The 24,137-nt window shown below is 54.5% G+C and overlaps 1 protein-coding gene across 2 annotated transcripts; it reads left to right on the top strand.

Annotated features, from left to right (window-relative positions):
• The first annotated feature begins 198 nt into the window (after nt 1–198).
• Nucleotides 199–22,258, top strand: ATP8B2 (ATPase phospholipid transporting 8B2). 2 transcript variants are annotated; one of them, XM_061404760.1, is made up of 28 exons: nt 199–288; nt 2,637–2,704; nt 4,966–5,024; nt 5,394–5,507; nt 5,640–5,738; nt 6,015–6,076; nt 6,175–6,247; nt 6,532–6,602; nt 7,476–7,555; nt 8,448–8,606; nt 8,822–8,910; nt 10,319–10,515; nt 13,339–13,547; nt 14,352–14,395; nt 14,660–14,825; nt 14,992–15,180; nt 15,341–15,456; nt 15,548–15,712; nt 15,798–15,909; nt 16,047–16,152; nt 16,266–16,410; nt 16,578–16,761; nt 16,913–17,136; nt 17,414–17,497; nt 17,831–18,076; nt 18,225–18,363; nt 19,909–20,039; nt 20,234–22,258. In XM_061404760.1, the coding sequence occupies exons 2-28, from the start codon at nt 2,674–2,676 to the stop codon at nt 20,510–20,512; spliced, it is 3,573 nt and encodes a 1,190-aa protein (XP_061260744.1). In that variant the 5' UTR covers nt 199–288; nt 2,637–2,673; the 3' UTR covers nt 20,513–22,258. The 2 variants fall into 2 exon arrangements, with proteins under 2 accessions (XP_061260744.1, XP_061260740.1); XM_061404756.1 differs by lacking the exons at nt 199–288; nt 2,637–2,704 and adding an exon at nt 3,405–3,645.
• The last annotated feature ends 1,879 nt before the right edge of the window (nt 22,259–24,137 follow it).

Raw genomic sequence — 24,137 nt, 5'->3', positions numbered from 1 at the left:
CTCCCCCTGCCCCGCACAAAGATGGCGGCTCCCGCCTTCCCCCTTCCTCACCCCTCCCCAAAACCCCCTCCCGCCCCCCGCCCTCTCCCGCCACCTCCGTCACTTCCGCCCCGCCGTGGCCGAAACTGACACAAAGTAGCGGGCCGAGGCCCCGGGGGGAGAGGGGCTGCAGCTGGGGGGGGCGGGAGCCCGCGGGGAGGTGAGCCGAGCGCCCCCCGCCCCAGCCCCCGGCATGGGCAGGACGGGGCCGCCGGGGCGGGCGCCGAGCGCCGAGCGCTGAGCGCTGAGGTGAGGCGGGGGCAGCAGCCCCGGAGCGCGGGGCCGGGCGGGCAGGGGGAGATGCGGCTGCGGACTCCGGAGTGGAGTGGCCGGGGAGGACCGGGAGGGAATGGGGAGTCGGAGCTGCGGTGAGACGGAGGTGAGGGACTGGATGATTGGAGAGAAGATGGTGTTGGGTGCCTGAGAGTGGGGGAGATTTGGGAGGCCGTCCACAGGACGGGAGGGTGGGGTGCTGGCGGGGCGCGGGAGACCATCGAAGGGGCGCGGGAGTGCCGAGGAGGAGCTCAGAACCGCCCAGAGAGTTTTGGGGGTGAGGAGCGTACTCGGGGTCCTAAGGTTTGGGCGCCTGCAGAAGGGAGTTAGGGAATAGCAGGCTTTGTCTCTGTAAGGTGGAGGTCTCTGTGCGTGAGGAAACCGAGGTTCAAGGAGAGGTAGTAGCGCTGGGAGTTCGGAGCTGGGAGTGAGTCCCGGGTTCTGTCCTTGACGATGGAAAGCGGCCAGGTGTCGGTGGCAAGTGAGCTGGGGGTCCTGGATTCCCTTCCTTTCTGTTTCCCTGACCTGCCCATAAATGTCCCTTGCCAGCTTCCTCTGAAACAAGGGGTCAGGCTTCCTGGGTTTGGGCTGAAGGGGAGTAGGGGCCAGGCCTAAAGGAGGAGCCGGTTTTCCTCCACGGAGCATTGCCTTCTTCCCAGAGCTGGCTATTTTTATCGCAAATGTGGCTGCAGAGGGGGCTGGGGCAGGGTGACGGGGCAGAGCGACGTGGCTAATGGGCCTGGGTTCAGAAAACCTAGGCTGTGTGAGACTGGGAAGAAGTGAGAGAGGGTCCCTGTTCCCAGGTCTCCCTCCTCCCTTTCCTTCCTATTATGGCCCCCCAGAGGGGGTGAAGTCTGGGGCCAAGCCGGCTTTCAGTCTCCCCAGGGTCTCAGAGGTAAAACAGCTTTCCTGGTTGGTGTCCAGGCTCCTGACTCCTGAGAGCCTTGCCGCTCCTTCATTAACTCTTTCTTAGGACTCAAACCCAGATCTTGGGGCTGATAGTGCCTCTGGATGAGGGCGGGGCTGGCTATGGAACTTGTGATGCCCACCCTTGCATCCTCTCTCTTAACCTCTCCCCTCATGCCCCACCTCCCATGACTCATACTGTAGACTGGGTGGAGACCCTGGCTGGGGGCCCTGTAGGAGGGCTTGGCATCTTGGAAGAGGTTTTTCTTCCTGAGCCAGTCACCCTTGGTTGCCAGAGTTGGGGAGGGTCAGAGAAGTATTACCTGATTGGGGTTCAGGAAGGGAGTCCAGCTTAGTGAACGAAGAACTGGTGTGGGTGATGGCCTTGCCCAGAGTGTGTAATTATAGAGGTTGGGCAGACAGACAATTAGTATCTCTTGGGGCTGACAGGCTGGAGGAGTGTTCCCAGGAGGCTGGAGACAGGGGAACCAAAGGGGAAGAAAGCTCTCCACCCAGACAAAGAAAGAGGAGGTGACTAGAGGGCCCAGGACCTGGCTGGCAGTTTCCTTTGGGTCAGGCTAGGATGAGGCTCTGTGACTGTGTCTTACAGGCCAGGCCTTTTACCTTTTTTAGGTGAAAGGAAGAACATGGGGAGATAGAAAGAAGCAGAAATCCATCTGATGTTCCCTGAGCTTGCAACCCAGTGCCATACTGACTAGACTGGGGTTAGGGTGGAAGAGAGAGAGGGATGCCTCTCCATCAGGGTTGAGAAGACCCCTTTGTTGGTCCAGAAGGGCAGACGTCCCAGACTGAGAGGAAGTGGTTTGGGGACTCTGTGTGCAGGAAGTGAAGGCCATGCCTCTACAGTGAACTCCTCTAGAGGAGGTGATAATGGAAGCCTTAGTAATGGGGAGGGGGGTAGTGGGAAGATTATAAGCTTTTTGAGAAGGGTGGTGCCTGCCCACCGTTTCCTGATGCTCTGCCAGGTGTTTCCTGGCTCATGTTCCCTCAGCCCCACCCCTTGGTGGAAATTCTGCTTTCCAGTAAACACAGGCACCCACTCTTTGCCACCAGGAGAGCACTCAGGGCATCCTTGGTCCCTGGTGTGGCTACTTTTGGAGCTGTGCCCCTCCTGTCCATATCTGTCCTCCTCTCTTTGTGCCCTTCCTTTCCCTGCAAGTCTTGGTTTTTATAAAGTGTCAGTGCCCCCATGTTATCCAAGGCAGAGGCACTGGGGGAGGTGGTGGGGAATCCCCTCTTTTTCAGGGACCTATTTGGGGCAGTGAGAGCAGAGAGTTGGTGTGGAGTTAGTGGGGAAGGCTGGGGAGGGGCAGGATCGGAACCGGGGAGGAGTCTGAAAAGGGGGATGAAGGGTTACCCTCAGCTTCCTGACCTCACGCATTTGTCACCTTCTGCAGGGTCTCCCATGGGATTGCTGGGACCTTGCTGGGTGAGATGGCACTGTGTGCAAAAAAGCGCCCCCCAGGTAAGACAGTCAGAAGGTGGGGGTCGGGGAATCCCTGGGACCATCTGGAGTGGGTGTTTTTATGGCTCAGGGAGCACAGGGCACAGGGAGGAGGACGGACGACAGGTAATGGGTCCGAAGGAGGGTAGATTGCAGCCCCTATCCATCCTGGGGGAAGCCTTAGGAAACCATACTCTTCCCCTTGATTCTCTAAGCTGGTTTTTCCCCCAGGAGCGTGCTGAGGACTCGCCCTTCACCCGCAAACACATAGACTTTTATCTCGGGGCACCTGGAGCGCCTATTCTCTGTTTTGGGGAGTCCGGGGGGCTGTGTTCCCACCGTCACCCCTCTGTCCTCACACTTCATCTCCTCCCCTCATTTTCCCAACCATCCCGGTCCTTCTTGTTTTCCTGCGGGCGGGGGCGGGGGTGGGGGTGGGAGGCGGTGGGATGAAAGCGGTTGCCCTGGACAACGCTGGCAGTCCCCTCACCCGCATTGGCCGGGCGGAGGGAGGCGGGGTTCGGTGCTGGCTTTCGCCTACGCGGCGCGCTGGCAGGCGGCTGCCCCTGCAGTCGGGGGAACGGGTGGGGGCGGAGCCTGGGGCGTGCGCGCAGAGTCCCGGGCCACTCAGCGCGCGCCTGCGTCCGCGGGGGGCGACGGGGGCGGCGGCGGCGCATCTGAGCGCGCGGCGTCGCCGAGTGCGGGCGGCCGCGGGGATGGCCGGGGCTGCAGGTGGGGCGCGCGCCCGACGGCCGGGGCTCCCCTCTGAGCGGCCGCAGCTCCTGTGCCTCCCCGGGGGGCCGCCCCGTCGGAGCCGCTGAGGCCAAGGACAGACCGACAGACAGCCCGCCCTCCCCCCGCTCAAACTGGGGTCATGACGGTCCCCAAGGAGATGCCCGAGAAGTGGGCCCGGGCCGGGGCGCCCCCCTCCTGGAGCAGAAAGAAGCCCTCCTGGGGGACAGGTAACGGGAGGCAGCTACTGGCAACTCTCCTGAGCCCTTAGTCCCGACTCCCACCCTCCCATTCGCTTGTCTCCGGCCTCCCCAACGGCCTCCCCAGCGTTCCCATATCCTCTGCAGGCCAGAGATCCTGGCTCCGAAGGGTCTGGTCTCTACGTCTTCCTTTGCATGCTCGTTGTTGACTGCGCAGGCGACTCAGCCTGACGGGTCCCCTTTGGGGAAGTTTTGGGAGTAAAGTGACCAGGCAGGGAGGGAGCATGCTGGGTAGGCAGAGGATGCTGTGGTCTGAGGTTTTGCTACTGCAGTGTGCCCTGCAGGGTGCTGGGGAGCGTGAGGGAAGACATCCGGAATGCTGCTTTATACTTCAGGTCAGGTTTGTCATGATGTTTACTGCCTAACCAGGGTACCCCGTTTCTCAGCCTGTGGTCGTGACCACCGGAGTCGGGCTGGAGAACCCTTCTAGGACCCTTCCTAGGACACCTCTATGTTCTGGGACCTGAACTTGGTGCCTGCAGTCCCAGATCTGTGGCTGTTCAGAATAGGTGTAGTTCGTTAGTCACTTGGTTTGTGACAGATGTGTTGTTTTAGAGGAAATACGTGCAGACAGCACGAGAAAGGTTATGGTGAGAGAGCGACTGCTTCAACTACATCCCATTCTTCCCTCTTTCATCTCTGTCTCAGTCTGCATGACCCATATCCCTGACCACCCCCTCTCCTACTTGAAGACGAGCTTTGAAATAAGATGATGTCATCGTGGGCCAGTCAGAAGCCGCTGCTGGTGACATGTGACAAGCAGAGGCGTCTGTAGGGGGGACTGCACGTGGGGCTGGGATGCTGCCGCAAAGCAGTTCCAGGGCACCGTGACCCTCCGTCTTGCCACCCACCCCACCTACTGGGTTAGGAGGAGGGCGGTACCAGGGCTGGAGCTGTGGGGGTCCCGGGACAAGGAAGCTTAGTGTCTTCAGCTGCTATTCCCCTGGAGATTGCCAGGACCATTAATTTCTGCAGCATTAATTAAAGGGATGGGGGTGAGAAACCGGTACCCCCAGTGGGAGACCTTGACAGTTGTTGGTGAGGAAAGGAGAAAGGCATCCTGTCCTCTGAGTGTCACACCTGCAGAGCCCAGTGGTCAGGCTGGTGGTGAGAGGCGGACTAGAGGGAAGAATTCAGTGACACCTCAGGTGTGCCACTAAACTCCTTAAAACCACGTGCCATGGAAGGAACCAGGGGCCCTCAGTGGAAAACCCATAGAGTGGGGTGGGCCTGACAAGGTGTTGGGCCGGGCCTCAGTCTGCTCCTGACTGCAGCATCATTCTCTTGCAGAAGAAGAAAGGAGGGCGCGGGCCAATGACCGAGAATACAATGAGAAATTCCAGTATGCGGTGAGAGGCCCCAGACCACCTGTGCCCTCTTCCTGGGTCGGGAAGGAAGGACAGGTGCATCCTGTCCGTCCCGTGTGGGGGTGGAGGGCTGACTGCTGGGAGGGTGCTTGGGGGAGGGGAAGGCAGCCTCCTTGCCACTTGTCATCTGCTGCTCTGCTGAATTTTTCATACCCTGACCTGTCAGTGAAGCGGGATCCCATGAGACCGTTGACCCCGTGAGACTCTCTTCTCTCCCCCTCTTTCCCCCTCTTATACCTCCTGGCTTTTGGGGACAGAGGTTTGGAAAGTGTAGCTGGAGGGGGCAGCCTCAGTCTGGCTCTGGGTTGGCATTGGAGGGCGCCTCATGATCTTCTCTTCCCCCTGCCACAGAGTAACTGCATCAAGACCTCCAAGTACAATATTCTCACCTTCCTGCCTGTCAACCTCTTTGAGCAGTTCCAGGAAGTGGCCAATACCTACTTCCTGTTCCTTCTCATTCTGCAGGTAAGCGACCTCTGGTAAAATTAAACCCTTTGCAATTAATTCACAAAGCCGACTAAAGTCAAGGAGGAGAAAGGTCTGGGGGAGCCGAGGACAGGGCCTCAGAGGCATGCGTTCTCTGTCCTTTTTTTCCAGTTGATCCCACAGATCTCTTCCCTGTCCTGGTTCACCACCATTGTGCCTTTGGTTCTCGTCCTCACCATCACAGCTGTTAAAGATGCCACTGATGACTATGTGAGTGGCTTTCCTTCTCACACTGGTTCCCCACCCCACCCCGGCCCCGCAACACACCCTCCTCCACTTAGCAGAGTTCCTCAGCGACCTTACCATCCCTTACCTGGTCCGCTAGGTCTATGGTATCTTGGCCAAGAGTAGGGTGGGGGAGTCGGGGAGGGAGTAGACCTGGGAACAGGTGTATACATGGTGGCACCCAGCATGTTCTGCTTCCCGCTGATCAGCTAAGTCCCTTGGAGCAGGAGAAGGTGGCTTACCTTGCTTTCCTCCCTTCAGTTCCGCCACAAGAGCGATAACCAAGTGAATAACCGTCAGTCTCAGGTGCTGATCAACGGAATGTGAGTGCTTGTTGAAGACTGAGGGCCTTGGAAAGGAAAAGGGTCCCCTGGGAACTTCTCTAACTACTGACGGCCTTTGCTCTATCTTCTTGCCTCAGCCTCCAGCAGGAGCAGTGGATGAATGTCTGTGTTGGTGATATTATCAAGCTAGAAAACAACCAGTTTGTGGCGGTAAGGGACCAGGTGCCCCTCTAGGCTTATGGGGCTCTCCCTGTTTTTTTTTTTTGGGCAGAAAGGAATGAGTCTTTCCTGTTGACGATTGCCTCTTAAACACTCATGGGAGGAAACTTTCTTGAGTGGGAAGCGTCTGTGTCATAGTAATATGCCTCCTTTCTAGCCGTTCATGTGCTTGGGACTAAGCAGACCAAGAGTGCTTAGTGGAAGGAGGGATCATCAGAGAGTCCATCGGGGTGGAGGTCTGGGTCTTCAGCCTTCTCATTAGGTCTTCTTCCTAGGCGGATCTCCTCCTCCTTTCCAGCAGCGAGCCCCATGGGCTATGTTACATAGAGACAGCAGAACTTGACGGGTGAGTTGCATGCTCAGCGTCTCCTCCTTCCTCCTGTGGGCTAGCAGGCTTGTTTCTGAAAGTGGTCCCCAGGTCTCGAGTCTGTACCTTTTGGAACATCTCTAGGTAAGAAAGGCTTTGGGTGTGTAGAAGTGTTCATTTCAGTTCAGTCAGTTCAGTCGCTCAGTCGTGTCTGACTCTTTGTAACCCCATGAATCGCAGCACGTCAGGCCTCCCTGTCCATCACCAACTCCTGGAGTTCACTCAGACTCAAGTCCATCGAGTCGGTGATGCCATCCAGCCATCTCATCCTCTGTCATCCCCTTCTCTTCCTGCCCCCAATCCCTCCCAGCATCAGAGTCTTTTCCAATGAGTCAACTCTTTGCATGAGGTGGCCAAAGTACTAGAGTTTCAGCTTTAGCATCATTCCTTCCAAAGAAATCCCAGGGCTGATCTCCTTTAAAATGGACTGGTTGGATCTCCTTGCAGTCCAAGGGACTCTCAAGAGTCTTCTCCAACACCACAGTTCAAAAGCATCAATTCTTTGGTGCTCAGCTTTCTTCACAGTCCAGCTCTCACATCCATACATGACCACTGGAAAAACCATAGCCTTGACTAGACAGACCTTTGTTGGCAAAGTAATGTCTCTGCTTTTCAATATGCTGTCTAGGTTGGTCATAACTTTCCTTCCAAGAAGTAAGCGTTTTTTAATTTCATGGCTGCAATCACCATCTGCAGTGATTTTGGAGCCCAAAAAATAAAGTCTGACACTGTTTCCCCATCTATGACCTACCCAGTAATGCCTGGGGGTGGTGATGCTCCATGGTCAGGTGTCCCCAGGTAGAGTCTAAAGGAAAGGAAGGGAATCAGGACTCAGGGACACTCTCCTTCCAGAGAGACCAACATGAAAGTGCGGCAGGCGATTCCAGTCACCTCGGAATTGGGAGACATCAGTAAGCTTGCCAAGTTTGATGGTAAGTAGTGCTGGAGAAGCAGCTTTCAGGCAGAGGAGATGTCTTGGGTTTGGGGATCTAAATTGTGCCTTCTCTTTTTGGCTTCTTTTGGCTGTGACTGTGCAGCTCCCTGGACTCTTTTGGGTGGTTGGGGAGGTGCCGAGGGGTTCAGGATTGCTGAGGGGCTATCACTTAACTTTTGAATTGATGGTCATTTCAAGAGCTCATGGCTGCTAGCTGCCTCTTGGCTATACATGTTGAGAGAAATTCAGCTTATTCTTATTTCTTATACATGCTTCTTCTAACAAGACAAACTACATAGCATAGAAAAGAGAAAGCTCTCCTGCCCTCCAAGTCCTGCCTCCTCAGGGTTGTCAGGTTAACTGGCAGTTTAGTGTGTATTCATGCACACTTTCCTCTCTGTTTATACACACGTGAGCATAAATCAGTGGGATCATACTGTACTGAAATCTTGTCAACCAGCGTTTCTATACTTCTTAAATTCATCAGACGTATCTTATCACATCTCTGTGTAAAGAAATTTATACCATTCTTTTTCATAACTATGTAATGTTTCATAGAATTGAGGCTTTGTAATTTATTCAGCTCTTCCCTGACTGTTCAGTTGTTTCAGTCTTTTGCTGTTCAAATAATGCTTCAATAGAATTCTTGCAAGCTATGCTATTATCTCTGTAGAACGAGTCCCCAAGGTGGGATTACTGGGTCCGAGGGTATGTGTGCCTTTAATAGGAATTCGTGCTGCCTCCTTCCTTCCCCAGAAAGTTGCACCAGCGGTGTGCGGATGGGCCAGCATCCTAACCCCCTCTCGCCGCAGCTGGTTTTTCTGTGCTGTTGTCTCGTGGTCAAGCTACAGACCACACCTCGAGCAGGTGTGCTCCTGTCTTCCCTTCAGGTGAAGTGATCTGCGAACCTCCCAACAACAAGCTGGACAAATTCAGCGGAACCCTCTACTGGAAGGAGAGCAAGTTCCCCCTGAGCAACCAGAACATGCTGCTGCGGGGCTGCGTGCTGCGAAACACCGAGTGGTGCTTCGGGCTGGTCATCTTTGCAGGTGAGCCTCCTCGGGCCCACAGAGAGAAGGGCGAGAGTGGTGCCTCTGCTGGCCTTCAGGAACGTGAGAAGAGACTCGAGTGGGTCCTGGAGCCAAGCCTCTCATCCAGCCAGTGTCTCTCTTCCACCCTGAGGTCCTATAGACTGGATACCTGGGCAGAAGCCTAGAGGCAGATTCGTTGTTCGGCTTTCCCAGCCCTTCCCATGCCTTTCTAGGTCCTGACACTAAGCTGATGCAGAACAGTGGCAGGACAAAATTCAAGAGAACAAGTATTGATCGCCTAATGAACACACTGGTGCTCTGGGTAAGGCTTCCCACAAACGGTTCCTGCCTCTGCCCTTCTGGTTGTCCTTGGGCGGGTCCCGTTACTCCCATCTCTCCTCCCTGGTCAGTAGTCAGTCTTCAGGTTTTAGCTTTAAAGCCACTGGCAGGTCAACCACTCAAAGGCAGTGTTTATTTCAGGCTCCTTTTGGATTTGGAAGATGTTATTTAAAAAACCTTTGGAACATGTATGAATGAACAACTTAAAGTTAAAACAAATCTTCTGTTCTCTGGATTCCAGTTATGATGGTGACCTAGTCTAGCATGTGACTTTCTGTTTGCTTTTGCCAGGGACAAGGCGGCCTTCATGGGGATGGAGAGGGAATTAAAAGAAAAATTTCCATTTGGATGATGGAAAACAGGGTCTTTTCCCCTGACTTCCAGGAGCAAAGGATCCCAAGGGAAAAGTTTCTGTATTAGTTGTTGGCAGTTCCTGAATCCTTCTCTTGTTTTGCTAGAAACCTGAGCTCCTTGTCGAGCTTCACTCCCCTTCTTGCGCCCCCACTGCCTGCTGCCTGCCCCCCACATGCCAGCTTGCGAAGGCTGGGCCCAGCCTCCTGTGAGACAGTTTCCTCCCGGCCTTAAAGGGTTTGCAAGTTAAGTCTTGGCCTCTATCAGGCCAAGACTCTTACCGCCCTCTGGTGGTCCTTGGGTATCAGGATGGTTTCTGCTTTGCTTCAAAGCATCTGGAGTGGAGGCAGCTTGGAAGATAGATATCTGAAATCATGCAGTGGTCTCAATTTTTTTCTTTCAGAAGCTTTCTTATGATTCTTCTTCAGGCTTTGCAGGGTTTTTGACTACTAAGTCTGAATTTATGAAGACACAATTTGTGTCCCCGGTTAAAATTTTTTTTGATTGGGAAATCCCTGGTGATCCAGTGGTCAGGACTCCACGGTTCCACTGCAGGGGGCAGGAAACTAAGGTCCCATGTGCCGCGTGGTATGGCCAAAAAAAATTTTTTTTGATTTTTGGCAATCTGTATGAGGTAATGAACATTTCAGAAACATGGTATTTTTGTTGGCTTGTAGAGACTTAGCTCTGATAAATGGGTGATTTCCAGTAGGCTTCTTTGGTATGTTGAAAGTAACTTACCTCAACCCTTACCATGTTTGAAGTCTCCTGAGGGTTCTAGAATATCAGAATGGAAACTACATAACCCTTTCAGCTTCCTCAGAACACAGTTGAGAAAAGCATTGCAAGAGAAGGCCACGTGCCCGTTGATCACCAGTTTTGGGTGCTTCCCACTAGAGCATGTGCCCATTTTAAAGATACCTGAGCCTTTGAGGGCTCTGGGTACCGATGGTAACCTTCAGGGATTCACTTGGTTTTGAGGACTTCCTAAGGGCTTCCTTGGTCTTGCAGCTTAGCCTCTGCTTTTCATTCCTCTGCAGATTTTTGGATTCTTGGTCTGCATGGGGGTGATCCTGGCCATTGGCAATGCCATCTGGGAACATGAGGTGGGGACACGCTTCCAGGTCTACCTGCCCTGGGATGAGGCAGTGGACAGTGCCTTCTTCTCTGGCTTCCTCTCCTTCTGGTCCTACATCATCATCCTCAACACCGTCGTGCCCATATCGCTCTATGTCAGGTATGCTGTCTCTCTGCCCCGGGGTCTCTCCAGGGAGCTCAGGTGGTCCCTTGGCAGACTTCTGTCTTCTGTGAAGGTGAAATCCTCGAGAGGGAACTTGGGGTTCTCTCCTTCCTGTGCTGTGAACATTTTATGTTATCTGTGTATCTTCATGGGCAAAGCAGACTTCCCTGCAGTTTCTTGGCACTTTGGATTGTATTAGAACAAAAATCATGTTGATTTATATAGCACATACTTATCGCATGCTGACTGTGCAAAGAAGCAGGCTAGGTGCGGTGGCACAAAGATGTATTAGGAATGGGTTTCCTTCCCTCCAGGAGCTTCAGTCTAGCGGAGGGAGCTAAATGTGATTACATTATGAAACAAAATGGGAACTAGTGCTGTTAAGAGTCATCCTGCCTTCAGTGTTACGCTTACGTGTGACGCAAGGGGACACAGTTGATACATAACATAGCCTCTGCCTTCAAAAGCAGCAGACTGGTGCAGGAGGAGAGGTGCAGACAGTGTAAGACACCACTGCATCCCAGTGAGATACCCCAGAGGCCCAGAGTGCCATGAAGACGGGAAGCACATCACTCCCCGTGCAGTTAATCAGGGAGGACACCTCTGAAGGGGTGGCCGCTGAACGGGACTTTGAGTGGTGGCGGGGAGGGGTGAGGGGAGCCTGGAGGAGAGGGCTGCACACAAAGGCACGGAGATAGGGACCTCGGAGTGGTTGGTCCTGGGGCGGTTCTGCAGGAGCATGGACCCTGAGTGGGGGCCTATGAGACAGAGAGCTGGGAACATAAGCATGTTCCCTGTTGTGAAGGATCTTGAATCTTTGCCAGTGGACATTCACTCAGTAAACCATTAAAAGATTCTTTAAAAAAAAAAAAAATCTAAAGGATGCTTTAGGAAATGTTGGCTGGCAGTGGCATGTGGCATAGATAGGAATAAGAGGACGTCGAGGGTTTTTTTGGGAAAGAAACTTAACAGGGAGTAAAGAGAGGAAGGGGGAGTGCTGGAGGAAGAAAGAATGGCAAGAAGAGAGGCGAGCTCTCTGTATGCCATGCGCTTGAGACAGAGAACCTGTGCCTTTTTTAAATTTATCAAATTGTAGACTTTATTGTTGTTTTTTTGGCTGTGCGGCTTGTGGCATCTTAGTTCCCCGTCCGGGGATCAAACCCCGGCCCTCAACGGTGAAAGCTCAGAGTCCTAACCACTGCAGCACCAGGATTCCCAACCCGTGACATTGTTGAGGACATCAGAGGGATGCTCAGAACTCTTCCCTTATGGTTTCTCTTGTTCACACAGATTCCCCAGATAGTCTCCTTGGACCTTCCACTCACACCTGAGTCCTAGTGCTGCTGACAGTGGGCAGGAGATAAGGAATCTCTGTGCTGAGGGTGGACAGTGGGGTTTCTGTGAAGCATTAGGAGGAGACTCGGAAGGCTTGGGGTTTAGTCCTGCCCCCTCAGTAGCCACCTGACCTCAGGCAAATCCACAGTCACTTAGGGCCTCGGTTTTCTCACGTAAAATGGGACAAGTCCCATCCTCTTCATAGGAACATCTTGGTATAATATATTGGAAAATACATTTTAAAAATTAAAATGTAATTTCATTTTTACTGGGACTTCCCGGGTAGTCCAGTGGTTAAGACCCAGTGCTTCCAGTCCAGGGGGCACAGGTTTGATCTCTGGTCGGTTGGGAAAACTAAGATCCTACATGCTGAGTGACACGGTCAAAAAACTATTAAAATTTTAATTACTGTACAAATGTCGGGTGGTAGCATGTCCATCGTTATCCGCGACTCTGGTTCTTTGTTGCTATTTAAATCCTTTCTTGTTTCCAATCTGAATTTTTTTTCCATCTTTGGACTTTGCTGTCTGTGTTTTGTATTCAAGTTCACGTGAAGCCCATGGTAGCTGCCTGAGAAAGTTTCTAAGTCTCCTCAGGTTACAGTGTGTGTATTTGGGGAGGAGGGCAGGGAGGGGACGCTTGATCAGCTGAGTGGGGCACAGGCCACGAAGGCATTTCCAGCCGGCTCAGTTTTGGCCTGGTAAGGGGATCCTGACAGCAGCCCCAGTAAGGTGGGAAGCAGGGTTCCAGATATGGCCCCATTGCTTGGCTGGCAGGACCCAGACATGGGGCCGTTTCTGAGATGCTGACAGTCCAGACCGTGAAGGCATTGCCTTGTAAAGAGGATGACGTGAACCGACCTTAGGAGAGCCCCGCGCTGGTGTAGACTGGGGTTGTTCCCCGGACCCTTGAGGCCCCATCCCCTCCTGGAGTCAGCATCTCAGTCTGCCCCGTGTGCTCGCTGAGCGCCCCGAGTCGGCTTGTGCAGCCCAGAGCCGGACAGCTTGGGCTCGGGCAGTGAGCCGGGGCTCCAGGGCTGCCTCGGTTTCCTCTCCCTGCAGGGCGTGTGTGATGCTGTGGCCCGCGCCGCACCCTCATTATTTCTCTCTTTTTTTTTTCTCCTTCTTCCCTCTTGCACTTTCTCTTGTTTTCTCTGCATGGTTTCTGTATTATTAGCCCAGAGGTAAGAACTGGTCGAGTGCCTTGTCCTCAGTCCCTCCTCCTCTGCCTGTGCCGTCTGTCCCGCCTGCCCAGGCCCTTTGCACCTTTTTGTCTGGAAGGCATCGGAGGGTCGGGGTCGGGGACCCCCTTTGCCAGCCGGATGTGGCAGGCTCCACCTTCAGGCTCTCCTTGCCGCCCTCCCCCGCCCAGGTGTCCGCCCCGCTCGTTCTCGTCTCTCCCCAGGTGGAGGGCCTGCAGCGAAGGCCCGTGGGGTGGGGCCCTGCTCCCCTCCCGCCCTCAGCCTCACCTCCTGTCCCTGTGCAGTGTGGAGGTCATCCGCCTGGGCCACAGCTACTTCATCAACTGGGACAAGAAGATGTTCTGCACGAAGAAGCGGACGCCCGCCGAGGCCCGCACCACCACCCTGAACGAGGAGCTGGGCCAGGTGGAGTACATCTTCTCCGACAAGACGGGCACCCTCACCCAGAACATCATGGTCTTCAACAAGTGCTCCATCAACGGCCGCAGCTACGGTATGGCCATGCCACCGGGGACGAGGGCTGGAAGGACCTTGCTGCCAGGGCTCCCACACTGGTCTCGACATCTGGGCTTTACATCTTTCCTGCTGGGGTCTGTGGGGCCTTGAGAGGGTCTGCTCTGCATCCAGATCAGGCGGCAGATCCTGACAGTGCTCCCCCCTCTCCTCTGCTGGTGCCTGCACCGCCTCTCAGCTCCAGGCAGTGGGGCCGCTCCTTGGCTGTTTGAACAGAAGCCCAGGAAGCTGACTGCTGGGCACCCGGGCCAGGTGGGACCTTGTCAGGCCTGGCGGAGTGCTAGCCTCTCCCCATGTTGCTGCCCAGGGCCCCTGTGAGTCTCTGGAATGTGACTGTGGCCTTCCCAGTGTGGCCCCAATGCAGTGGCCTAGTGGCTGAGCTGCTGGGCTGGCTTGGGGACAGGGTGCGTGGGGTCTTTTAGGCCAAGTGAGCCCCTCTCCTAACTGCTTTCCATACTAACCCAGGCTTGGAAGCCAGCGTGTGAGGCTTTGTCTGTTGTGCAGGCCTAAGAGCCCGGGGGCATGGGTGTGGCATTGGAGCTGCCCTCTGGGGAGAGCCGGAAGGGGGATGGGGATGGGGAGCCAAGAGTGTCATGGCTTTTGAGTCCTGGCATTCTGAGGACCCAGGGTGCCTGTGCCTCCTGTCTTTCTGTCAGCCGTGTTGAAGCTGGGTGACGTTCACTCAGCCACAAGGGTTGCGGGCCCCAGGTGCCTGCGGGTTCCGTGCTGGCGGCTCCTCCCCCTGCTCTGACAGTGCTCCTCCCTCTGTCCTGGCTGTGTGTAGGTGACGTGTTCGATGTCCTGGGACACAAAGCTGAATTGGGAGAGGTAAGGTTCCGCCTCCATACTGGTTCTCGGTGCTAGTTAAACGCAGGGTGCCTGGCCAGGCTTGGCATAGTCAGGGGGGACGTGTTGTCTGGCTAGGGTATGGAAGCTGCTCGGAGGAAATGGGTGTGGTAAGGAAGACTTGGTGGCACAGGTGGGAATCTTGAGGTTAGCAGCAGACAGAATGCTGGTGGGGACCACCCCGCCTCTCCCCAGGAAGCAGCCTGGGGACCCAGCCTTTCCTGATCGTCCTCTTACCTGCTCCAGAGGCCTGAGCCCGTCGACTTCTCCTTTAATCCTCTGGCTGACAAGAAGTTCTTATTTTGGGACCCCACTCTCTTGGAGGCTGTCAAGATGGGGGACCCCCACACCCACGAGTTCTTCCGCCTCCTCTCCCTGTGTCACACCGTCATGTCAGAAGAGAAGAGCGAAGGTGAGCCAAGGTGCTGGCCTGCACTTCCCCTACCCGACTTGGACTCTCAGGCTTGAGCTGTGCTCTGCCTGTGGCCTGGCCACCTGGGGTTTCCTGGGCAGGAACATGGAGTTGGTGGCTGAGAGTGGGGCCACTGACACCACGTGTGTCCCTCCTCCACGCCCAGGGGAGCTCTACTACAAAGCCCAGTCACCGGATGAGGGGGCCTTGGTCACTGCAGCCAGGAACTTTGGTTTCGTATTCCGCTCTCGTACCCCCAAAACCATCACTGTCCACGAGATGGGCACTGCCATCACCTACCAGCTGCTGGCCATCCTGGACTTCAACAACATCCGTAAAAGGATGTCGGTCATAGGTGAGGCCAGGATCGGGCTGCCGGGGGCATTTGGGGGCAGCATGCAGGCCTGGGATGAATGAGGTATACTGGGTGACCCTGGTGTGTTGCAATTCAGAGGCTTTACCTATCTGAATATCCCATTTTTTCCTGGGACATTTTCCCCCTGTCCCACTGACAGTACGGAATCCAGAGGGGAAGATAAGACTATACTGCAAAGGAGCTGACACCATTTTGCTGGACAGACTCCACCATTCTACCCAAGAGCTGCTCAACACCACCACTGACCATCTGAATGTAGGCATGAGGAAGGGGACCCTGTGGTTCTGCTGCTCTCAGTGTGGTGAGGGGACTGGGGGCCGACTCTCGTGACTTCTTCCTCCTTCAGGAGTATGCGGGCGAAGGGCTGAGAACCCTGGTCCTGGCCTACAAGGATCTGGATGAAGAATACTACGAGGAGTGGGCCGGGAGACGGCTCCAAGCCAGCCTGGCCCAGGACAGCCGGGACGACCGGCTGGCCAGCGTCTACGAGGAGGTCGAGAGCGACATGATGGTATGGTCTGCAGAGTGGCCCTAGGGTGGGTGAGGAGGACCTGGGCCTGGACTCTTGCGCTAGGAATGCTTGTGGTTATTTTCAGCTGCTTGGTGCCACAGCCATTGAGGACAAGCTTCAGCAAGGGGTTCCGGAGACCATTGCCCTCCTGACGCTGGCCAACATCAAGATCTGGGTGCTGACTGGAGACAAGCAAGGTGAGAGGCCTGTAGGGCAGAGGAGACTGCATCTGGATACAGCACCGTGGGGTCCTGGCAAGCCTAGAACGCTGGGCTGGCAAGTGCACTGGCTTTGTCAGGGGCCCGTCCAGAGCACCTGCACTTTCTCTCGGTAGAGACGGCCGTGAACATTGGCTATTCCTGCAAGATGCTGACGGACGACATGACAGAGGTGTTCATAGTCACTGGCCACACGGTTCTGGAAGTGCGAGAGGAGCTCAGGTAAACAGACCTAGATGCTCTGCACCATACCTGGGAGTCACGCACAGGTTTGCTGATTGGGCCTGAATCCTACTCCTCTCCTGGCCAACCGTGGTCTCGTTTCCCCTTCACAGGAAAGCCCGGGAGAAGATGATGGATTCATCCCGTGCTGTGGGCAATGGCTTCACCTACCAGGAGAAACTTTCTTCTTCCAGGCTCACTTCTGTCCTGGAAGCTGTGGCTGGGGAGTATGCCCTGGTTATCAACGGGCACAGCCTGGTGAGTGTCGCCACCCTTAGCTTGGGCAGGATCTTTTCAGAGAGCAGCTATTATATCTCATCTTGTTCCCATTCCCTGGCCTTGACTGGGGCTGTGGTCTTAAAGGAGTTGATCCCCAGGTCTCTCCTGGAGCACATGGAGTTCGCTCAGTGCTATCTGTATTCCAGGCCCACGCGTTAGAGGCAGACATGGAGCTGGAGTTTCTGGAGACCGCCTGTGCCTGCAAAGCTGTCATCTGCTGCCGGGTGACTCCCTTGCAGAAGGCACAGGTGGTGGAACTGGTTAAGAAGTACAAGAAGGCTGTGACCCTGGCCATCGGGGATGGAGCCAATGACGTCAGCATGATCAAAAGTGAGTGTGGGCTGTGCAGGTGTGGCGGCTGGGCTCTCGGGCAGGGGGAGAGACCCAGGGAGGAGTGATGACGGAAGGGGCGGACCAGAACATGGTGGGAATCTGACGTGTGTGGCCGTCTTCATCTTCCTGTCGTCTCTTGTGTCTACAGCGGCTCACATTGGCGTGGGCATCAGCGGGCAGGAAGGGATCCAGGCGGTGCTGGCCTCCGACTACTCCTTCTCCCAGTTCAAGTTCCTGCAGCGCCTTCTGCTGGTGCACGGACGGTGGTCTTACCTGCGCATGTGCAAGTTCCTCTGCTATTTCTTCTATAAGAACTTTGCTTTCACCATGGTCCACTTCTGGTTTGGCTTCTTCTGCGGCTTCTCAGCCCAGGTAACGAGTTCCCCAGTCCCATGGCATGCCTGTCCTTAAGCTCCTTAAGGACGGAGATTGTGTCTGTCCTGTTCATTGCTTGGTCCCCTTAGGATCTAGCTGTTGTCTGGTGCATGCATTTAAAAAAAAAAAAAAGACTTGTTGAAGGAGTGGAGAGCAAGTTCCAGAAAATTCCTCAGGCCTCCACCTGTGCCACGTTGGCTGTCTTCCTCCACCTGATTTGTAGTGAAGAGAGACTGTGTGTTCAACCTTTTCTTGCTCCCTGTTCTCTTTCCAGACAGTCTATGACCAATATTTCATCACCCTTTATAATATCGTGTATACCTCCCTCCCAGTCCTGGCTATGGGCGTCTTCGATCAGGTATGGGGAAGTTGGGTGACTGAGTGGGTTGGGAAGAGGGGCATTGCTGCGAGGGAGTCACCCAATAGTGGTGGGCATGTGGCACTGTGCCCACTGCCTGTGGTCCCTGGGAAGGCAGTTCCGTGAGCTGGGCAGCTGATTGGGCCTCCCTCTCAGCCACTGCTGACCTTAACTTCCTTGAGTTGCTGAACAAAGATTGACTTGGGGCAGTTGGCTTGAGGTAGAGTTTAGCTGCCAAAGAATTTAGAAAAAGGCAGGGACAAAGTCTGCCCTTGTTCCCCCCTGAGTTGGGCAGCTTCTGAGCCTCCTATGCCACTGGCCCTCTGTACACAGGACGTCCCAGAGCAGCGGAGCATGGAGTACCCTAAGTTATACGAGCCAGGCCAGCTGAATCTCCTCTTCAACAAGCGGGAGTTCTTTATCTGCATCGCCCAGGGCATCTACACGTCCGTGCTCATGTTCTTCATCCCCTATGGGGTGTTTGCTGAAGCCACCCGGGATGATGGCACCCAGCTGGCTGACTACCAGTCCTTTGCGGTCACCGTGGCCACTTCGCTGGTCATCGTGGTCAGTGTACAGGTAGGAGGTGGTCCGGGAACTGCCCCCACTCCCAGAAAGAGTGAGTCTCCTGTCCCTCGGGTGCCCTGAACACTACAGTTCTGTTCCTGGGAGGGGGATAGGGTTTGGGGGGGATGCTCCTTCTGCCTGTGACGACTGCTTTTTGCAGATTGGACTGGATACTGGCTACTGGACAGCCATCAACCACTTCTTCATCTGGGGCAGCCTGGCAGTTTACTTTGCCATCCTCTTTGCCATGCACAGCAATGGGCTCTTCGACATGTTTCCAAACCAATTCCGGTTTGTGGGTGAGTCCCTCTGGCTTTCCCTTGAGTCAGTGAAGACTGACAGTCGTTCTGGGACTAACAGGGAAGGTAGGCATTTATTCACACTCCTTATGTGCCACGTGTTCTGGATGCTGCCACGGGGCTCTCGGTGTGGCAGAGACCCGAGCCCAGAGATCTGGTCAGAGATCTGACCCAGCCCCTGGCCTCTCTGGGAAGGACGGGTACAAGAAGAGGAACAGGGATACAGAAATCTTATTTGAGTGGCATAGGGGCTGGAGGAGTGGAGGCAATGAGGTTGGAAGGTAGGGCTGAGGCAGAGGGTTAGGAATGAAAATCAGTCCAGATCTCTTATAGGTCAAGGCTAAGAACTTAGGGGGTTTTTTTAATTGTAATTTTTCTTTATTTTTGGTTGTGCTGGGTCTTCGTTGCTGCTCGTGGGTTTTCTCTAGTTTAGAGAGTGGAGGCTACTCTCCAGTTGCAGTGCACCAGCTTCTCATTGTGGTGGCTCCTCTTGTTGCAGAGCACAGGCTCAGTAGTTGGGGCACACGGGCTTAGTCGCTCCGAGGTGTGTGGGATCTTCCTGGATCGGGGATCAAACCCATAGCTCCTGCTTTGGCAGGCAGATTCTTTACCACTGAGCCACCAGGGAAGCCCAAAACTTTGGATTTTAGAGGGTTTTGAGCAGGGAAATGTCATAAACTGATTTATGTTTTTAAAGGCTCACTCTTACTGTTTTGTGGATGATAAAAGGTAGAGCACAGACTTCCCTGGTGGTCCAGTGGCTAAGACTCAGCTCCCAACGTGGGGGGCTCGGGTTCTATCCCTAATCAGGGAACTAGATGCCGCACGCCCCAACTAAGATTCGGCACAGCCAAATGAACTAAAAAAAGAGGACAAAGGTGGAAACCTGGGGAGACTAGCTAGGAGGCTGTAGCAGTAATGTAGCAGGTGAGAATGGTGGTGGCTTGGAGTAGAGTGAAAGTGGTGGAATCCCGTAGGTATTTTGGAAATGGAGCTGACAGATTGGATGGGGGCCTGAGATGGCGGGGGTAGGAACCAGGTGGACTTCAGAGCTTTTACTTGGAGCAGCTTAGTGGCTGGTAGTGTCTCCCGAGCCAGGGAAGATGTGGAGCAAATTGGGAACAGAGGAAACAGTAGTTCATTTTCAGCTGTGTGAAACAGATGAACAGAGATGTCAGGTTAAGGTAGTTTTAAAAAAAACAGGTCTGGGGACATCCCTGATGGTCCAGTGGTTAAGACTCCAAACTTCCACTGCAGGGGGTATGGATTCCATCCCTGGTTGGGGGACTAAGATCCTGTATGCTGTGCAGCACAGCCAGAAAAACCCCACAAAAACAAAAGCAGATCTGAAGTCATTTGGGGAGAGTTTAGAGCTGAAATCCAATTTGGAGATAAATATTTAGGGAGCAGAAAGAGAGGCCAGAGATGACTTAAGTTTTGAGACTGGGAAAATGGGGCTGCCAAAAAAAAGAAATGGGGTGCTCTAAGGGGCTGCCCTTATGGCTGCTCTGTGACTCCTGAAGCCCCCGGCTCCTCTTTTCCCAGGTAATGCCCAGAACACCCTGGCCCAGCCGACTGTGTGGCTGACCATCGTGCTCACCACGGTCGTCTGCATCATGCCTGTGGTCGCCTTTCGGTTTCTCAGGCTGAACCTGAAGCCGGATCTCTCGGACACGGTGAGAGGCCGGGCTGCCTGCTTTGGGGATCGGAGATGGTGTGTGCGAACACTGCTGCGGTTTCCATTAAGTGTGTGGGTGGTGGTCCCCGTGCCTGCCCAGTCCCCGGTGCTCTGGGTCCCTTCTCCGAGGTAGTGTCTGATGCTCGCGCGCTGACAAAGGCTCCTTCCCTCATGCTGCCCTGCTCCTGCCAGGTCCGCTACACCCAGCTGGTGAGGAAGAAGCAGAAGGCCCAACACCGCTGCATGAGGCGGGTGGGCCGCACGGGGTCCCGGCGCTCTGGCTACGCCTTCTCCCACCAGGAGGGCTTCGGGGAGCTCATCATGTCTGGCAAGAACATGCGGCTCAGCTCCCTGGCGCTCTCCAGCTTCACCACGCGTTCCAGCTCCAGCTGGATCGAGAGCCTGCGCAGGAAGAAGAGTGACAGTGCCAGCAGCCCCAGTGGAGGGGCCGACAAGCCCCTCAAGGGCTGAGGGCCGGAGAGCGGGCGCTCCGCGCCGGTGGTCAGTCAGCTCAAGTGGGGCTGGCCCGCCGCCGAGAGGACGGCGTCTGTCTCAGAGCTGCGGGTCCTCATCCCTTGCCTAGGTCCTCATCCCTTCTCTCCTGGTAGACTCTGTCCTGCTGGTCCTGCTAGGAGCATCCCCAGCCCAGGGCCCTCCGAGCAGCAGGGAGGGTGGAGGGCGCGGGCCCCAAGGGCAGGGTGGGACTGGGGCACTGGCCAGCAGCCCCCAGTGGGGGCTCAGATGTGGACCCAAAAGCAGTAGAAAAACTGTGAGAGATTTTGTGTCCCTGCCCTGCCTGGGAGCCCACAGGGAGACTGTAATCTCTGTATTTTTTTACTCCCGCTCCCCAGAGGGGCCCCAGAGCCCCTGTTCCTAAATTACACAAGAATGTATCATGCCGGGAAGCCAGAGACCTGCTGGGGCCCTGGGCCCCTCACAGTGTGTGTGTCTCTCCTTGATTTGTGTCTGTGTCCAGTTTGGTTCTGTCTTTTTTTTTTGGCAAGTGGAGGCGGCCTTTATGTGACTTTTATGTTGTGTTGGTGTCTTAACTCTCCGGGGGAAGGGGAGGCCGGCACACCCGGTGCACTGGCCTGGCCGGGAGGGGAGCGGTTTGGGAGGAGCCCTCCAGCAGCTGGTGCCCTTGCGGGACCGAGAGGCTGACCCGGGAGGGAGCTGCCCATCAGCCAGAGGCTGTTGGGAGGATATACAGGGGGCGTTGGGTCCTGTCTCCTTCCTCACCTTGAGAGCGAAGCGCTGCCCCCTCCCCGCCTCCCCCCGCCCCACACAACTAACTCCTGGATTCCGTAAGTCCTGCTGGTACCGGACTGGAGCCTGGGAGAACGGCCCCGTCCTTCTCAGTGACCGAAAGCTGGGTGTGATAAGTAGTCCTGAAAACATTTTCTTTAATGTCAAATTTAGACCCACATTCACGGGCAGAGTCCATTCTGACTGTCCTTCTCCCTCCCCGTCGGTGTCTCCAGCACCCGAGGCGCCTGGAACCGGAAGCTGAGCCCCGCGAGCTGAGGCTGCAGGGAAGCCAAGCTCTGCTGTTCCTGGCAACAGGGGTCCCACCCGCTCCAGGCCCGGCTTCTGGCAGGGGGTGCTCAGTGACGGCGGAGCCGAGGCTTGTCAGTCTTTCCTCTCCGTGATCCACACCTAGGAAGCTCTTTCCCAAGTTAGGTGTTGCCCAAGTTAGTTGCCACCAAATCAGCCTTGGGCAGAACTTTTTCCATGTCTTCGGTAGTGGAGGGGGTTACTCAGGAATGGTGTGGAGCTGGGAGTGAGGCATGTGGTCGTCCCATGGGAATTGGAGGTGTTCCGGTGAGGCGGGTGGGGTGGGCGGGGGCTGGGGGTGGGGAAAGCTTGACAGGGAAATTCCTTTTGGCCACACGGTTTACAAATTCAACATCATGTCTGTGTGTCTCTCAAGGTGAGAGTCTGATTTTTATACCAAAGAGGAAATGATTTTTTTTCATATTTGGTTTGTCTATATTATATAAATATAAATATATATATATATATATATATACAGTTATATATATTATTTTTTTGGTTCTCTCTCGTTTTTTAGGGAGGGAGGAAAGTACCAAGTTGCATTGAGCTGTAATTAAGGAACATTCTGTATAATTTATGACACATTTCTATACTTGCAAAAATTATATCATTTTATGGATATAAGAGAAAAATGCCTTTTTATAAAATTGTGATTTCTGAAAAGTGTGTGATTTGTCTCTTTTCTGATGCTTTACTGATGCTTTTCTGATGCTTTTAAGATTGGTGGTAAAAGTAAAGACGGAAACTGTTTTCTTATGGAATTGGCTGGGTAGATGTGGACCGAAGTGAAGAAAACCGAATCTGACTGGCAGGGTAGAGCCCCTCCTCCATTTGCACACCTCTGGGGATGGGAGTTCCAGCTGGAACGTGGGGCAATGGGCAGGACCGAGGCAGGTCACGGGGACTTTGTGTTCAGCTGATGGCTGGGTACTTAGGACCTTGACTGTTTGCTTTTCTCAACAGAAGCCAAACTCTCATTCCTAACACACCAGAAAGGCGGGTACGCATAAGGAAAAGTACTGAGTAAATTTTTTTTTAATTTTTTATTCCCACCCCATGCCCTTCCTGTTGGCACAAGCTTCATAGCCTCCCATCTCCCTGGCTTTTCACAGAAGTAAATATTAATGAGCCTAAGTATTGGAGACGAAGATGCAGGAATTTAAGGTTAGCAGATAAAGTGAGCTTTCCTCCAGGGAGGGAGATGGGTGAGGAACCCGGGGAGCTCGAGGCCAGTGCTGGACTCTGATGCCCATCAGCACGCCTGCCCCAACCTTTCCTCTTCTGACCTAACCAGGCTTCTCTGTTGTGACAGTCCTCTTCCTCCCCTTCTTCCTTCTCAAAAACAGATTTCTAGGAATCCCCTGGCAGTCCAGTGGTTAGGACTCAGCACTTCCACTGCAGGGGGCCTGGGTTCCATCCCTGATGGGGAAATAAGACCAAACCATGAGTCACGGCTGGCTGAAAAAATATTTACAAATAGGTGCTTAAGCTTGGAGCAAAGATGAGATAAAATCAGTTTTCCTCTTAAGGAGGAATAGTCCAGCAGGGACTCGCACACGACCCCCCAGAGATACAAGCTGGTGCCTGCCTCCACACAGGAAGAGCCTGTCTAGGTACCAGTCAGCCTCTCACCAGGGTCTTTCTGGACCCCTGAGCCTCAGACAGCAAGTGGCATCTGGCCTCAATCCCCAACCCCCAGGACACAGAAACCAGCCTTAATCCCTTGAGGCTGGCTAGGCGCCCAACTTTCCTGTTCTGCCACCTTTCACCCTGACCAAAGGGCTGATGCCCCCTCCTGCTGTGACCAATCCTCTGTGTCTCCACCCCCACCTCCACAGCTGACCTTTAAGAGAGGTTTCAAAGTGCTATTCAAGAATGTTCTCCCCTGCAAAGGAGGTCTCCCTCTCCCGAGATCCCATTATGCATATCTGAGAGGCTGGGTCTGCTTCCAGACATCTTTTCTCCCATCCACCCAGATAATCCGTCTGTTCTGGATTTCCTGTTTTCCTTCCCTGCACTCACAGAGGACTTGGGCGCCTGGCCTACTATCTTCTCCCTTCTCCCACCATCGCCCGGTGTCTGAGAAATCTGATGCCCTCGCTTTGTTCTCCCTTGGCTTGCTCACTTCTGAGGGTGTTAACCTCCTCTCCACAAACCAGCACGCTCCCATGGGTGCCCCACTCTCATTGGGAGGGTCACTTCTGAAAGGTCGCAATCTGGCATTTGACTGCCTGTATCCTTCAGCTCCTCCACTTTCACCCTCTACTCCCAGTGCATATTACAAACTCCTCCATCTCTCCTGCTCACGCAGCTCCTTTGTGTGGGCTCTTCTCATCCCAGCCCAGCACCTGTGGTCTGCTATTAAATCGCTCTGCCCAGCAATACTCTGATGCTCGGTGAACCTGCCCTGTCATGTGATAAACTGTCCATGAAGAAGGAGAAAGCCTCATGACCATGTTGCATAGTGTGTGTGTGTGTTAGTTGCTTAGTCGTGTCTGACTCTTTGCAACAACATGGACTGTAGCCCACCAGGCTTCTCTGT

Source organism: Bos javanicus, chromosome 3 (assembly GCF_032452875.1).
Source record: "Bos javanicus breed banteng chromosome 3, ARS-OSU_banteng_1.0, whole genome shotgun sequence".
Lineage (NCBI taxonomy): Eukaryota > Metazoa > Chordata > Mammalia > Artiodactyla > Bovidae > Bos > Bos javanicus.
Note: the sequence above shows the minus strand (reverse complement) of the source record. Positions and strands in the feature narration are given on the sequence as shown.